Source organism: Cebus imitator, unplaced genomic scaffold (assembly GCF_001604975.1).
Source record: "Cebus imitator isolate Cc_AM_T3 unplaced genomic scaffold, Cebus_imitator-1.0 Scaffold112, whole genome shotgun sequence".
Lineage (NCBI taxonomy): Eukaryota > Metazoa > Chordata > Mammalia > Primates > Cebidae > Cebus > Cebus imitator.
The window spans coordinates 1,896,005-1,911,637 of NW_016107427.1; the positions used below are offsets into that span (position 1 = coordinate 1,896,005).

Genomic DNA, 15,633 nt, shown 5'->3' on the forward strand with positions numbered 1-15,633 from the left:
CAGGAGGCAGAGGTTGCAGTGAGCAGAGATTGCGCCACTGCACTCCAGCCTGGCGACAAGGCAAGACTCCATCTCAAAAAATAAATAAATAAAATGAAATAAATAAAAAACTTTCAGAGACACTTATTTTTCGGTTTCTGTCTGATAATTCTATTTTCTAATTTCCACCCCAGGCAGGGACATCAGAACACTGGGTCCCAATCAGCCCCACCTCAGCCACCAGCAGGGCACAGGTTTCAAGGAGCGCAGGCGACTAGGGAGTTGAAGCTGCTCCTGCCCCATCGCTGGTGTCCTGACATGGAGTTCCTGTCCAGGAGAGGCAGGCTGCAAGGAGGAAGAACTCCACAGCTTTGCCAGATGGGACTCACTTTGTCGGGAACTGGTGTGAGGGAGCTCACGCCTAAGGGTGTTGTTGACCAGGAAGGAGCTCTGGGTGGTGATGGGTGCAGAGGGCAAGGTGCCCAAGGCTTCTGGGAAGACAGTAAGCCCCTCTGGCCCAGGAATGGCTCCCAGGAAGCCGCATCCCTGGCAGTCTGGAGGCTGTACGCACATTCAAGGACGCGCCCCCCCAGGAGTGAGCAGAGGGACCCTGTAAGCGACTAGTCCTTGGTGGTGCCTCTCGGAAGGCAGAATGGAGGTTGAAAATGTAAACACGCTGTACCTGACAGCTACCTCCAAGCCAGAGATATCCAGTGGTAAAGGGCAAAAACTCACTGGCCAAGGAGGCATTAAGAATAATTGCTGACCAATAATGAACTTACGCAGATCCAAGTAGCCAGGCTAAAAGATAAAAACAGGAAAAAAAGAGCAAGGGGGCACATCAGAGGCTGCACAAAGCCAGAAGAGGACAAGGAGAGAGGCTACATGGTTCAGTGCCAGGTCCATAAACAAAGTTGTCAAGCAAATACTAATCCCTGGTTGCTACAGGACTATCCAAAATGCCCAATTTTACACACACACACACACACACACACGATACATTCAAAGAACGAGGAAAGCATGAGCCACACAACAGAAACTGCTTTGAGAAGCCCACATGTACTCGCATGTAAAGAATTCATAGGAGCCATTATACAGCTAGTGCTCGACTTACAACCACGATTGGTTCCAACAGACCGGTCGTAACACGATTTGGTCGTTAAGTTGAGTAGGCTATATGCACGCGGAGATGGTAGTGGTGCCGGAAGCTGGTCCGCACTGTCGTACGCCCAGCTGGGCAACGTTTGCGCTGCCAGACGCGGAGCAGTCGTGGCTAGCGATTGTGGTCGTAAAGTCGAGTGGTCGTAAGTTGCATAGGTCGTAAGTCGATCAATACCTGTACATAGTTCCAAGGACTAAAAGAGACAAAGAGGCTGTGTCTAAAGAACTAAAGGAAGGCATGACGACATTCTCATATCAAACAGAAAACATCAGTAAACAGATAGAAATTTTTTTTTTTGAGACGGCACTTTGTTGCCCAGGCTGGAGTCGAGTGGCGTGAGCTTGGCTAACCACAACCTCCGCCTCGTGGATTCAAACAATTCTCCTGCCTCAGCCTCAACCCCTCCCGGAGGCGGCGCCCCGCAGCTCACCCACCCCGGCCACGCGGCGCCCCCGGCCTGCGCCGCCCCCCACTCACCTTCCTCCCGGCCGAGGCCGGCGGAGGGGCCGCCTCCGGGGCAGGGGGCGCGGGGCCGGGGCCGGCCTCCCCCTTGGGCCTCACGGCAGCCTGGTGTACACGGGCGCGCAGCCCCCTCACTTTCCCCATCTTCCCAGCGGAGCTCCGCGAACGCGCCTACCGGAAGCTGGTCCTGCGCTCTCGCCGCCCGGCGGAAACGCGAGCCACGGCTGCCGGGATCCGCGCGGGCGCCGGAAGTGCCCGGAAGCGGCTCTGACGGGCGCTCAGCCTTCCACCGCCGCCCCGGGGAGAAGCAGGCCGCAGCGCCGGGGTGGCGCGGAGCACGAGAAACGAGTTTCGGTCTCGATCGTGGGGTCCCAGGGCAGGGGTTGGGGATGGAGAGGACGCGACCTCCGCGGCGGTCCAGCTGGCCTCTTTAAAATTCTACATTTGAGACCGGCGTCTGGCGCTGTGTCCAGGCTGGAACGCGATGGCGCGAAGTCGGCTGACTGCAGCCTGCACCCCCAGGGCGCCGGCGAGCCTCCCGCCTCGGCCTCTCCAGAAGCTGGGAACACCGGTGGGCACCGCCACGCCCGGCTAATTTTTATTAATGTTTTGCTAGAGCCGGGATCTTGCTGTTACCCACGCTGGTCTCAAACGCCTGTGCTCCAGTGATCCTCCCGCCTCAGCCTCCCAAAGCGCTGGGATTGCCAGCACGAGCCACGTCGCGCCTGGCCACCCTAGTCCATTTGACCTTCCCTTCATGTCAATTTAGTTTTCAGTGTTCCATTTAGTCCTCAGAACAGTTCCTTAGAATTGGGTGTTGCTCCACTCACATGGGAAACATAGCAGCGAGGTAACGGGCTGGGAACCGTGCTCATCTGACTGCTTGCACCCCGTGCTGTCTGTGCTGGGGTGCGTTAGGGAAGAGAGACCACAGGTAAGAGGCAATGCCTGTCCTCAAGGAGCGCCTGGTTCTCATGGAGCCACAAAGCTGACATGTGGAGAAGAAACTATGGAGCAGGTGCTCTTTGGGGGCCACAAAGGAAGCCTGCCAAGTCCACGCCCAGCAGGTAATGGCCACACCTCTACCCTGCTTCCCCACACTGGGCACCAGCATTCGCCTGCCCAGGATCCATAGTGAAAACCCATCCCCACAAAGTGCACTCCGGAGAAGAGTAGCGGGTCCCGGGCAGAGCCACACAAGCCACAGAAGCCACTCACAGCTCAAGGTGGTAGCCTCTAGGATATATTCAAGGCAGCGCAACTGGCTGGAAGTCGTGTCTACTTACATCCTGAAAGACCTATTGAGCATTCACAAGCCATTCTTTGTACTCTCCAACAAGATTTGTTCTCAACGAGTCCACCTAGGAATGCTGCTGGCTGTGAACACTCCAGCGATGAAAACTGCAGAGGCTGGTGTGTCTAGAGTTCCTTCAGGGTGCCTTCAGCATCTAAACCCAGCGACTGTTGAGGTGAAAGGGCTCATCTTTACATACCTCGTGTAAGGCTGGTTTCCTCGAGGAGAGTTCGAACACGCCCATCTCCCTTCCCGCTTGAAAATTACATTATCAGAATATGCCCATCATCTAGCTCCGCCTTGGAAATCCCTTCTGCACTTGGCACCTAGCCCCACCCTTGGAAATCCCCTCTGCACTCAGCACTTAGCCTGTTCTCCGGAAATCCCACCTACCTACCAATAGCAGCTCACCCCGTGCACATCCTGTTTCCTCCAAAGCCAATCGAACGCCTTCACTCCCTATAAAACCCCACTCCTGAGAGGAATCGGGAGTGACTTCCGTGGCCCCTATCCCCATGTACCACAGAACCTCTCTCGGGAGCTGAATAAATTGGCATCTAGTTTTCTTGTGCTGGCCTCAGTTTCCTCGTTTTTAAGTCGGCAATAAACCTACGGAGAATAAACTTTACACTTTGGATGCAGGGGAATGTCTATTGTTTTATCCACCTGGATCCCTCTACCTGTTACCTATTCTGGCGCGAGTTTACTTCATGGGATTGTCCCTGTTTTTAAAGACTGTATTTTTTAAAAATCAGCCTCCTCTTCCACTGCCAGCCCAGCATTTGAGACTGCTGTGGTTTGACTGTTGGTCCCATCTGTTGAAATGTAATTGCCGTCACACCAGTATTAAGATGTAGTAGCTTGACGCTACCATTAGGAATGAATGAATGTTATCATGGGAGTGGATTTGTTGTCAACGTATTTTTTATAAAAGGACTAGTTTGTCCCCCTCTTGGCACACTCTTGCCCTCTCTGCTTTTCCACTGTGGGATGACACAGCAAGGTCCTTGCCAGTTGCTGGCCCTTCAGTCTTGGACTTCCCAGTCTCCAGAACCATAAGCCAATGAATTTCTGTTCATTATATAAATTACGAAGTCTGTGGTATTCTGTTACAGCAGCACAAAACAGAGTAAGACAGAGACAAAGATACTTACCTGTGTATTGGAAACATGCTTAGTGGCACAGAGAAAAATCAGCACTGAGACAAAGGATCTCTCAGCAAGCAGTTTTTTACTTCCTGGACTGCAGGAAGGGGATTCTCGCCAGCCATCTTGCCACAGGAGTACAACGAACAGATGAAAAGCAGACATATTTATCCCTTATGCATTTGGGGTTGTCCTTACTGCTATGTCTGATCTCCACTGGCTGGAACCAGACCTCACAATCTAAACTAAAACCTGATTGACTAATAAAACTTTTCTAAACAGGTAAGAGGCATAGGCTGTGAGCTGGGACATGCCTGTTAGCACGCCCAGCACAGATCTCTTGGTTAAAGTACAAGGACATAGAATGTACTACACGCCTGTAAGCATGGCATGTCTACCAGCTACATAGGATAGGGCTTAACAAAGAGTTATTAGCAAGTTCATTCTTTAACAAAAAAGGAAACTTTGAAGAAGAACTTTTTTACTTGCCCCATGTACAAAGGAGGAAGCTTCAAAAGAAGCCATTCATGTATGGTGGGACTGCAGAAGGACCGAAGCAGAGAATCCCTCAACAATAAGGAACTGTGTTAATCAGGTAACTAATTAATTAAACAAACAATTTTTAAGAGATAGGGTCTCACTCTGTTGCCCAGGCTGGAACAGTGGTGCAATAATACCTCACTGTAATGGTGACCTCCTGGGCTCAAGTGATCCTCCCACCTCAGCCTCCTGAATAGCTGGGAACACAGGCATGTGCCACCACACCTGGCTAATTTTTTTGTGTTTTTGTAGAGACACAATCTCCCTATGTTTCCCAGGCTGGTCTTGAACTCCTGGGTTCAAGCAGTCCTCCCACTTCAGCCTCCCAAAATGCTGAGATGATGGGCGTGAGCCACCACACCTGGCCCCAGATTTTCTTTTTAAAAAAGTAATATAGGAAGCAAATATCCACCTCCCTCCTCTTAGAGTCCTGGCTGGGCCTGGGAATTAAATTGAAATAAGGTGGATTGGCAGGAGAAATGTATACAAATGTAATATAACTTTTATGTGGCATAGGAGCCTCATAAGGAAGCAAAGACCCAAAGAAGTGATGAAACCTATGTGCTTTTGCACGAGCTTGAACAAAGAGGCAGTCATGGAAAGTAAACCGTATGGGGAGGCTTAAGGAAGATAGGAATTACTTTAATTAATATCTGTTTGTATAGAATCCTGTCAGCTATGACTTACCTCCCTGTAGAGAATATTTCTTTGCCTGGTACAGTGAGGGCATCTTTCACGTGGGCATTTTTATCTGTCTTCAGGAAGAAAAGGAGAGATTCAATGACACTCTTGCCTGTGCTGTCTTTCAAGTGCCTTAGGTAGAAGTAATCCTCAGGTCACAGTGGCAGGATCAGCGACCCTTTGATCCCAATGCAAACGCCCTAAGAGCTGTTTGCAGTGAACGGTTCCCCTTCTACCCCTGACCCCAGACCATAGTTCCCCTCCTACTTGAAATCATGGTTATAGATTTCCTATCGCCACTCTAGAGACTTTTATACAAAAAGAGTTTTATCTGTGAAAGCAATATTTTCTGGTGATCCTGTGGTTCACACCAAATAAACCTGACTCTTCCCTGCTCCACGCCTGGCTTCTCTTACGTCATAAAGATCTTCACGTTTGCCTCCACTCCCCCAGCAGTCCACAGCGGCTGCAGAGGACACTGGATGTGGCTGTGGCTCCATCAGTTCCCACATGGCTTGTTCCCCATCTCCTGCTGTAACTGACATGCTTGCATGCACACTGCCTTGTGCATACAAACAGAAGCTTTCTAAAGAGAAGTTTCCGGCCGGGCGCGGTGGCTCAAGCCTGTAATCCCAGCACTTTGGGAGGCCGAGGCGGGTGGATCACGAGGTCAAGAGATCGAGACCATCCTGGTCAACACGGTGAAATCCCGTCTCTACTAAAACTACAAAAAATTAGCTGGGCATAGTGTCGCGTGCCTGTAGTCCCAGCTACTCAGGAGGCTGAGGCAGGAGAATTGCCTGAACCCAGGAGGCGGAGGTTGCGGTGAGCCGAGATCGTGCCATTGCACTCCAGCCTGGGTAACAAGAGCGAAACTCTGTCCCAAAAAAAAAAAAAAAAGAGAAGTTTCAGGAAAGACATAGTGATATGTTTGGCAGTTGGTGTATATACAAAGCTCAGGCCTGCTGTTCTCCTCCTGTTGGACCCAGGAGTGGCCAGAAGGCTCCTCTCCGGGCCTCATGGGGAGAAACCCTGGTCTGATGAGAGGCCTGGACCCTGCCCATCAGGACCAAAGCAGCACGTGCAAGGACGCTGCGGGCCAAGAGGCGGCAGCAGTTACCAGCCCCAGCCCCGGCCCTGCAGCTGATCGTGCAGGTGACACCCCGCCTGGGTGTCTCCGGTGCAGCCTCTGCAGGACAGAAGCACCAAGTCCCCCCACTCTGCCCCCGGGGCTGGAGCTGGTAGGTGACACCCTGCACTCTTATTTGGGATTCTGCTCCTCTTTCTGACCAACAGGTGAAGCCTCAGGGTGCAGAGAGGGGGTTAGGGGCCCGCTGGGCCTTGTGGGGCCTCACGGCTGTCCAGACCCAAACCACGCGGTGTTGCTCTGCCCCAGCAGTGGCCAGTGGTGAAAGGGACAGAGGGAATCTCTGATGCCTGCAGGGGTGCTCTGACCCCTCAGGAAGGCTGCCCAGGTGTCCACCTTCAGAGAGACCCACAGATGCCCCATGTGGAGGTGCACAGTATGAGTGGCCGGATCCTTGCAGAGCCAGCGCTGGGCTTGGACCCCTGCAGGTGCAGTGTCCCTCCATCCCTTAGTAAAAATGCAGCAACTTAGAGTCAGAAAACCTTGGTTCAGCCTGGGACAGGCATAGAGGTCTCAGCAGGGGCAAGACCTAAGATCTAGTGGGAACTATGTGGTGTCCCCCAAGGGGCCCAGCTCTCTCCAAGAGCTCTGGGCCTAGGGTGGGGGTGGTTGTCGGTTCCGCCTGTGCAGTTCCCACTAAGTGATAGGTTCCTCCCACTCAGCTCCTCCCACTCGATTCCCTCCTTCAGTGGAGAAGCCTGTCCAGGTGTCACTGCCTCCAGGAAGCCATCTCTGATTTCCCTGGTTGAACCGTGAGACTTGCCACACCTCACATGCATCGCTCTTGTCCCTGGAATTGTAACTGTAGGTTTTCCTCTCTCCTGGAGGACAAGGAAGAGGCTTTCCACTTGGGCCTCCCTAGTGGAAGCGCAGCTCCTGACAAACCTGATGAAAGTTATCAAAAAGAAGAACATGGAGGAGGGATGTGAGTAACAATCCTGGATGCCTGCGGTTCCAAGCTAAGATGATGTGATGTTCCCAGAAAACAGGGGGAACGGCCTGCCTGCATCACAGCTCTGTCCCAACCCGGGCCCTGGGTGCTGGGCGGACTGAGCCCAAGGACACCCGCCTCACCTGGGACCTGTGAGGGGTGCGGTCTTGGACCCCACCCAGACCTGCTGAGTGAGAGACCCTGAGGCAGGACCCAGCCTCCTGCGTTTTCCCAAGTCCCCAGTGGCTTCCCAGGCATGAAGACCACCAGTGAGAGGCGCAACTGGCAGGAGCCTGTCTCCAGCCCCTCCCCACCCCAGCCTGGCCCTGCCTTGTGGCACCCAGAACATGGCTGTGACCCGTAGACTCCACTCACATCCCCCTTCTCTAGGAGCCATGCAAAGTGTCAGCCAGCCAGGCCTCCAGAAGGCAGTCACCGCATGAAAGGCAGTCACCACCTGCAGGTTCAGTCCTGCAACAGCCAGATGCCAGCACACGGCCCATGTCCGGTGCCCGATAGCAGGGAGTCATGACTTGGCAATGATCCACTCTCCAAGGAGCACCGGGGGCCCTGGGGTCAGGGCTGCTCAGCTTTCCGGCCTATCTGCCTCCTTCCAGATCTCCGGGGCTCATGTCCAAGACAGGGAGATGCAGCTTTGCCCCCGCCTTCCTCCCTCGGCTCTGCCAGTGCTGGCTGGGCAGCCTGGGCTTCAGAGCTGGCTTCTGCCCACACTTTCTCTGGGAAAGGAAAACAAACGCATCTCAGATGTGTTTTTAAAAATCCTGGTTCCCTCCCTCTGTCCCATCGTCCACCTCAGTGGCCTCCTCTCTCCATGGCTCTTACCCCACACTCTGCCACTGCCACAGTTTCACCTGTGCAGGGCATTTGTCTCCACCTGAAACTCCTGAAAATCTTGAAATGGATTTCTAGGTCCCGGAGGACCCAGGCAGCACATCCCCCTTCAGAATAAAGGGCATCCGGGGTCTCCCAGCACCTGTCCAAGCCACAGCCCTAGCTCCCCTCCCTGTCTCTGCAGCCCGAGGGTCCCCTCAGCCACCCCAAGTCCCCACCTGGGCTCCTGCCCCGCCCCTGGCCAGCAGCGCCTTCTCCACCCGGGCCCCTCTGCTCACTGCTCCCCTCCCAGGGGACGGGATAGGGTGGGCAGGCCTTGACCCTGAAAGCCTCGCCCTGGCCTGGACCTTCCCAGAGCGCCCCCTCCGCCCTCCGCCGGCCCCGACCCGGTACTCTGCTGCATCCTTCTCCGGGCTCCTCTGACCCATTTCCGAGTCACCTGAGGGCGCTGCTTCCCCGCGGCCGCCCTGGGTTACTGCGGAGCCCGGGCCTCAGCCTCCGCGCCCGAGACCCCAAGAGACCCCGGGGAGCCCGCCGGGAGGCGCGGGCTCTGCCCCCGGGTCCCAAAGCACCGGCTGCGCCTTAGGAGGGACGGCGACGTCCACCCACGGGACCCCGCGGCTGCTCCTCCCGCTCCGGCAGCCCGGACGCCTCGCGAGGCCCCATCCACCCGCCAGGAGCCGAGCCTGGAGCACCCGGCCCCGGACGCCCTCTCAGTGCTCCCGGCCGCTGTCCCGCGCCGCCCCCGCCTGGTCTGAGTGCGGGTCTCCGGCCTCCGCGCTTCCCGGGGAAGGAAAGCTACCTTCGCGCGCCCCAGGGAGGCGGCCGGGCTCGGAGCGGGGAATCGGAGCGCACTGCAGGTTTTGGGCAAAGTCTGCCCTGCTTGAGCCTCAGTTTCCCTGTCTCTACAGTGGGGGCTGCCAGGGGGCTTTCTGAGGACCCACATGAAGAGCTCCAGGAAGCGCCTACTCATGGCACCTGCTCAGTGGCTGCCCGGGGCTGGCTGGGAGCAAACGCCAAGGGGTACGGCTGGGGGCGAGGCCGGGGCCGGGTTGCTGTGTCCGCGGGGCAGGGGGAGGCTCTGCGCACCTGCAGAGCAGCTCCAAGCAGCGCTGTGGGCGGGGGGAGGCGGGGGAAAGAAGAGGCGGCGTCCTCGGTCTTCGGGACCCACCCTCGTGCCCAGGGAAGAGGCTCAGGGAAGGAGGCGCCACGCTCCAGGGCACCCGCTGGGACCTGCAGCAGCCTCTGTGCCAGCGGCTCCATCCCCCGGGCCACGGATTGAGAGACTGAGGAAGGTGGGAAGCCCGCCCCGCCCACCCCGCCCCCCGCCTCTGCCAGGCCTGATTCCACAAGGGTGACCCCGGCCACCTCCCGGCAGTTCTCCTGGAACCCGGGGCTAGGAGAAGGTGAGCCGCTGCCCACCGGGGGTCCGGATTCGGGGGTCGCGGGTGCCGGGTGGACGCGGTGGCACTTGGGTGCTGTTGACTCACAGTCTCACTGTCCCACCAAGGGATCCCCCCAGCTGGGCGGGGCCCTGGTGAGCCTAGGCCGGGAGGGGACAGCTGGTTTCGAGAGACCTCTGACCCAGCGACCTGTAGCCTTTGGCTTTGGTTCAGGGTCGTCTGGGGTTAAAGATGATCATTTGGGTGCCTGCAGTACGGTTTGCAGTCTGAGCATCTCCATAACCCACACATTCTCATTTTCCGAGAAGCGTCTCGGCTCGCATTCCTCCCTCTTGGCTCCTGGGACGCATTGCCAGACCCCACCTGTGCGCCTCTGTGCACAGGGACAGGGATGGCCCGGTTCTGGCTGTCCACGCACAAGGATGCTACATGAAGCTTAGATGCAAATCTTTTGGGCTGTGGAGTGTAGGGGGCCAGCCCCCACACACCACCCGTGGGTACCCCGAGTTCAGGGGCGACAAAGGAATGAGAAAAAAGTTAAGAATGCATAAGTGGGACCAGGGAGCCACTGCATGAACTAGAGGAAGCAGAGGCCCCGAGCTCTGGTGTCCATCGTATTTATTGAATACAATCACTTTTATCTATAGTGCACGTGGCAGGGTGAATCGGTGAAGGTGCGCCACATGTAAGATTGACAGCAGTGGCTGTGTATGTGTGTTTCTCAAGAGCTAAAAGCATATGTTTATCAATTGACAGTGCAGCTTGTGGGAGCGGGCTTAGCAAGGAGCCTGCATGCCTGGTTACATTCCTGTGCGTCAAGGGAGTGTGATGTCCTTGGGCACCGTGTTTGGAATATCAGAACTTAGGTCACTGTTCCTGGGAATATGCTGGCATAGAGAGGCCTTCCTCCCCGTTTCTTTTATACATTACTCATAACCAGTTTATGTCAGGGCACTACAAACCCTTCTTCCGTTGCTGCTTCCCCCAACAGTGGAGTTCCCCCATTGGGAAACTCTTGCAATAAAAATAATCGTGCTGTAATTCCCAGGGACCATTGAGAGGAAGTGGTGAGGGCGGGGGTGGGGCAAGGGGAAGAGGCTGGGGGCGGAGGCCAAGTCTAGATTTGAGCAAGCCTTGTGCTGGGGTGGGTGGGAGACCAGCCTCGCCCAGCGGAGCCTCTTCCCAGTGCCCTGGCGGCAGCGCCCTCGGGTCGGGTCCCAGAGCCCAGGGGTCCTTCCAGCTTTCCGTGCCTTTTCCTTACACTTTGTCCCCTTCCCCAGCTAGAGAGGGGCAGGCTTCCGGGGTCTGGGTGCTTTTGCTTTGAAGCCATTTAACTTGATTTATAATAACACGCTTTTCTGATTATAAAATGAATACACGGCTACTGACTACCATAGACAATTTGGAAAAGACAGAAAACAGTTGACACGTTAAAATCTCCTCTGTCCTACCTTGTGGAGACCGCGGTGAAGAGCCTTCTGGGGCCTCTGTTCTCCCCGGCCATGCAGCCTTTCTGGGCTTGGAATTGCTGCTGCTAAAGTGTGAAAGGATCAGGCAAGGCTGTCGGCCCTGCCAGGTCTCCCCCACATGTGACTTCATGGGGTCCCACCCAAATCGGAGTAAGAGACCCACTCAGCCACACCCCTGCTCTGCTGGCCCCAGGAGGACATGCTTAGCATTGCATCCACCCTCCCCACATTCACCAGCCCCACTGGGCCTCACGCCCCTCCCGCCCCTGCCCCTGCCGCATTCACCAGCCTCCCTGCCCCTACACCCTCCTCCCTCAGCAGTCTCTGGGCCCTGTCCCCTCTGCCACCCGTGTTCCCAGGCTCTGCAGTCCCCACACTTTGTCCGCTATGCCTGGGAAGCAGACCTGTCACCCCATTTGCAAGTGGAAAAAGGGTGCCTTTCAGGAACTCACCTGAGGCTGTGCAGCCCCCTGCCCAGCTGGTGCCTTGGGCTGTAGCCCCGGCTTTCTGCAGCCCAGCATTCGGGCCACTCACCTGCCCAGCTCCTCTGTGTGTGAGTTGCTGCTGTTTCTATCAGAAAGAAAAACTAACAGGGCGAGGGAGGAGGGAGGGCCGCCCTCCAGCCTGCAGGGGCTTCCTGGGTGGAGGGGTCTGGACCTTCCTGGTCAGGTCCCTTTGAGCTGAGAAGTTGTCTCTTGGCCAGGACCCAGAACTGGAGGAGGGAGGGGCAGGGGGGAAAGGTCCCTGCCTGGGGGTGCTGCCTTCCAGGGGTTCCTGGTGGGGCAGAGGCTGGAACACCCACTCAGGCTTTCCGGTGGGAACTGGGGAACCAGGTGAGGAGCCTGAGTCCCCTCAGAGGAGTAGTCATTTTGAAACTGGAGGGAGAGGCTAAGAGAGGAGGCTGTGGAGAGACCTAGTGTCACCCAGGGGCCAGTGTCAGTGTTCAGCTTCTCCAGCTCCTCCCCACCTCCAGTGTTCTCCATGTCCATGCCATTCCCACATGCCTGTGTGCCACCCCTTCCTCCACACACTGTCCCCACTCCCCACGCCCCATTTCCTCTTCAGAGAGTCACTGGTCTAGAACAGAGACCTACAGATTTCAGCCCTTTGCCCTTAGGCTGGCCCTCCACCTGCTTTCGTCAATAAAGTTTCATTAGGACACAGTCATACTCATTCACTTATAGAAGGTCTACGGCTGCTCTGCTGCCACAATGGCAGAGCTGAGTACAGGGTAGTCACAGCAGAGACCATGTGGCCAGCAAAGCCCAAAACACATACCGTCTGCCCTCCAGGGAGGAGCTTGCCCACCTCCATCCTAGCAGAGGCATCGCAGCTCACTTTTACGGATCACTGTCTCCGTGTTCTGTGACACCCAGGCCTGTACCCTGAGGCCCAGTGAGCTCTGCAGTCGTCACCCTCCTCACTGTAGGGGGAGGCCCCAGATGCCACCCACGGGACATATTCATGTGTGAAGTGTCACACTAGGGCCCAGACGGAACAGCTCCCCACCAGTAGGGACACAGTGGGGTGAAGGTAACATGTAGGCCACATGGGCCAGCCTATGGGCTAACCCAAGACGGAAACTGTGTGGGCAGGGTTTGGGGGGGCCAAGGGGCACGGGGCAACACAGATGTGCTCAGACAGGGTGGGTAATTAGATCTGATGGAGGCTTAGGGTCCCTGAGCTTCGAAAGCCCCATGGAAACCAAGTCACAGGAACCAAGGATGAGGAAGGCTGCCCCGACTTTCCTTGGAGACATCTCGTGGTGAAGAGGGAGACCCAGGTATCTCAGATCAACTTCCCCTTTTCATTCCTGAGACTGTAAACTTCTCCTTTTCATTCCTAAGACTGTAAACCGAAGCCCCTTTCATATGTAATTCCTAAGACTGTAAACAGAGACCATTTTCATGTTATGCTATAAACCTAAGATTCTTCCACGTGTGACGTCTAAAGTATAAGCCTATATAAAGAAGGAACCTTCCTTTGTTGGGGGGCTTGGATATTAGGCAAATATGCCACCTGGCTCCCGGCCAAATAAACTCCTTCCTCCAATATTCAGGGTCCAAGAGATCTGTTTCCCGAGGCCGCTCCTGCAACAGTGGCTCCGTTTGGGCGGGGGCGGAAACCATGAACTGAATAGGAAAGGAAACATGTGAAGTGTCAGGAAGAAGAGGGGCATGCTCCAAGGGAGAGCCCACTCTGAGTCCAGGGCAGAGCTTCAGTGAGGGTAAGGGCACTCACCCACCCGACCTGACTGCTCTCTGGACAGCTCTGCTCTCCAGTCAGTGGCCTTCATGGGGTGCAGGGAGGGGTGGATGGAGGAATGAGGCTGGAGTGGTCTGGGAAGGTGGCGCAGCTGGTTTTGGGGGATGAGGGCATTGCCTCCCACCGTCCCACCACGTTAGAGCTGCTGCTTTCCATTCACTGCTGGGCCAAGGATGGGCTAGAATGACAGTTCTTCTTTATCTGGTTTCCTGAGTCCATCATGGCTTAACTGTTTTTCTCGCTCCATATCCTTTGAATATCGAGCCTCTTCCCACCCCCAGGGGGCCTGGAAGACACTTCTCAGCATAACCCTCCCCCACCCTGCCCAGCCAAGGCTGCCGGTGGTCAGTCTATCCCTGGACGGTGTGACAGGTGAGTCTGCCTCCGAGCCCTTGCTAGGCTGTGAAATCTTCCTTTGGGTGGGTCATGGAAGCAAGAATGCCACCTCCTCAGCTCCCTCCCTCAAGGAGTCACACCCTGCAGAGGACAGTGGAGGAGGGAGGAAATGTGCTCCCAGCTGCGGGGGGCAGAGGTGGGGGGTAAGCCCAGGATGGAGGCTCCCCTAGCTTCTTGCACCCCTCCCTCCTTCCCACCCTCACCCGGCTGCCCGGGCAGATCTCCATTTCTGCATTGCACTCCTCGGGTGGCCTGGGACCAGCCCTGGTGGTCGGCCTGTTTGTGTGGATCTGTGGGGGATCCCAGACAAAGAGCTTATTGGAGCACCCCACGTGGGGCGCCCAACCCCATTTCCTGCCCCGTGCCCTCCCCACTCCCCTCTAGGGAGTGTGTCATCTCCTCCTCCACCAGCCCTCCCTGCAGCCCCTCCCCCGCCCCTGCCCCCAGCCTGCAAAGGGAGCTCAATCAACCCTGCAGAAGGAAGTCACAGTGGGGAGGAAGTGAGAAGAAAGAAGGCCTACATGGGGGTGAGGTTGGGAGGAGGCCTGAGCTGGGTTGGAGGGGAGTTTGCAGCCAGGTGGGAGGGCAGCCGGAGAGAGAAGTGAGGTGCTGACGCTGGGGAGGGAGCAGCGTGGCCCTGCGGTCCCCAGGGTCCTCGAGGCAGTGCTCTCTAGGCAGGAAGGGGCTTTCTGCCAGTTGGACATCTACTGGGGCGAGACCCCAGGGGTCCTCTGGGCTGGTGTAGACCCCGTTCTCATCCCTTATAAACCCCTGACCTGACTCTTCCCAAAATATTGCAGCTCCCCAATCAATCCCCTCTGTGAAGTGAGCCCGGAACCCCCACCCCGCTGGCCCTCTCTATACTTAGCGTCTTTCTTAACCTTCGGACCCGGCTCCTATGGGGTCTCCTCTGTGGAAACTTCGAGAATCCCACCTTTCACAGAGAGACCTTTTCGTAAGTGCTGGGGCTCAGTGTTACCGGATGGAAGCTGGGTGAAGGGAAGCTGGGGGGCCCAGGCCAGTGTCCAGGACAGGAGGGCAGGAGAGCAGCCCTCAGGTTCTGAATCTCTTTCCCTGTCTATGCACGCTGGGCTGCCCCCAGTGCCTCCACGCCTGGACGCTGGGGTCCCTCTCATCCGTCCTGTGTCACGGCCGTCGGCTGACGTGCTTGTCTCCTGAACCCGATTGTGTGTTCTGGAGCACAGTGTTGGGCAGCCTCGGAGCACTCGGCTCTGCCAGGCCAGCACAGGGAAAGGCTCGACCAACCAACCCCTGAGGGCATCAGGTCAGTTTTCTGGAAAACATAAGTGAAAGTGACTGCAAATGGAATTTCTGGGCTGCCTGGCGGGAAAAGATTGTTCCCAGGATCCCGCTGCTGTCCTGCTCACCCATGCCAGCTTGGGAACCCAGTTCACCCACACCCGGCTCCAGAACCTAGCTCACCCACACCCGGCTTTAGAACCTAGCTCACCCACGCTCTGCTCCGGAACCTAGCTCACCCACGCTGGCTCCAGAACCTAGTTCTGTCATTGGGCAGATGAGAAACCATGAGCCGCTGTACCCAGATGTGTGGCTCCTTTCACCTGCCTGACTCCCTCCACTCTCAGGGATGGACTCCTCGGTCCTGGCTTGGGATCCACATCCACCTGCTCCTGCGGCTGCTCAGCTGGCAGGGGCCTGGGAAGCTGCCCGGCGTGGCCCCCATGGGTGCAGGTGCTGCTACACTTCCTTCTGTGGCCCCCATTTCCTCATCAAGGTGTGAGGGCAGGCAGTGGGCCTCCTGGCTCCTTGGAGCCTGTGATTTTCACTCTGTGCAGCCGCACCTGATATTTTTACACTAAATGTACCAATTACTCACTTTTATTTCCACAAAGAAAAACATGCCTGGCCTCTGACTCCCAGCCTGT

General features: G+C 56.4%; 2 protein-coding genes and 1 long non-coding RNA gene across 7 annotated transcripts in view; 1 reads left to right on the forward strand and 2 right to left on the reverse strand.

Annotated features, from left to right (window-relative positions):
- Positions 1–3,115, reverse strand: part of FAM207A (family with sequence similarity 207 member A) — a 45,188-nt gene extending 42,073 nt beyond the window's left edge. For 2 of the 3 annotated variants that reach the window (XM_037742019.1, XM_017538629.2), the window contains exon 1: positions 1,619–1,855. In XM_037742019.1, coding sequence (XP_037597947.1) covers positions 1,619–1,747 — 129 coding nt within the window. In that variant the 5' untranslated portion in view covers positions 1,748–1,855. Of the gene's footprint in view, positions 1–1,618; positions 1,856–3,096 lie in introns of those variants that run through there. The other variant, XM_037742021.1, reaches the window with a different exon arrangement.
- Positions 3,116–7,007: 3,892 nt separating this feature from the next.
- LOC119472678 lies at positions 7,008–15,619 on the reverse strand. Of its 3 annotated transcripts, XR_005201850.1 has the most exons (3): positions 11,518–15,619; positions 11,048–11,130; positions 7,008–8,078 (listed from the first exon to the last, which is right to left on the reverse strand). It is a non-coding gene; the product is annotated as an uncharacterized LOC119472678 (long non-coding RNA). The 3 variants fall into 3 exon arrangements; XR_005201848.1 differs by having other exon boundaries at positions 11,048–15,619; XR_005201849.1 differs by lacking the exons at positions 11,048–11,130; positions 11,518–15,619 and adding an exon at positions 8,185–8,398.
- ITGB2 (integrin subunit beta 2) overlaps positions 9,325–15,633 on the forward strand; it is a 45,311-nt gene continuing 39,002 nt past the window's right edge. Inside the window, exon 1 of the mRNA XM_017538626.2 lies at positions 9,325–9,599. The gene's annotated coding sequence lies outside the window, so the exon portion shown is untranslated. The remainder of the gene's footprint in view (positions 9,600–15,633) is intronic.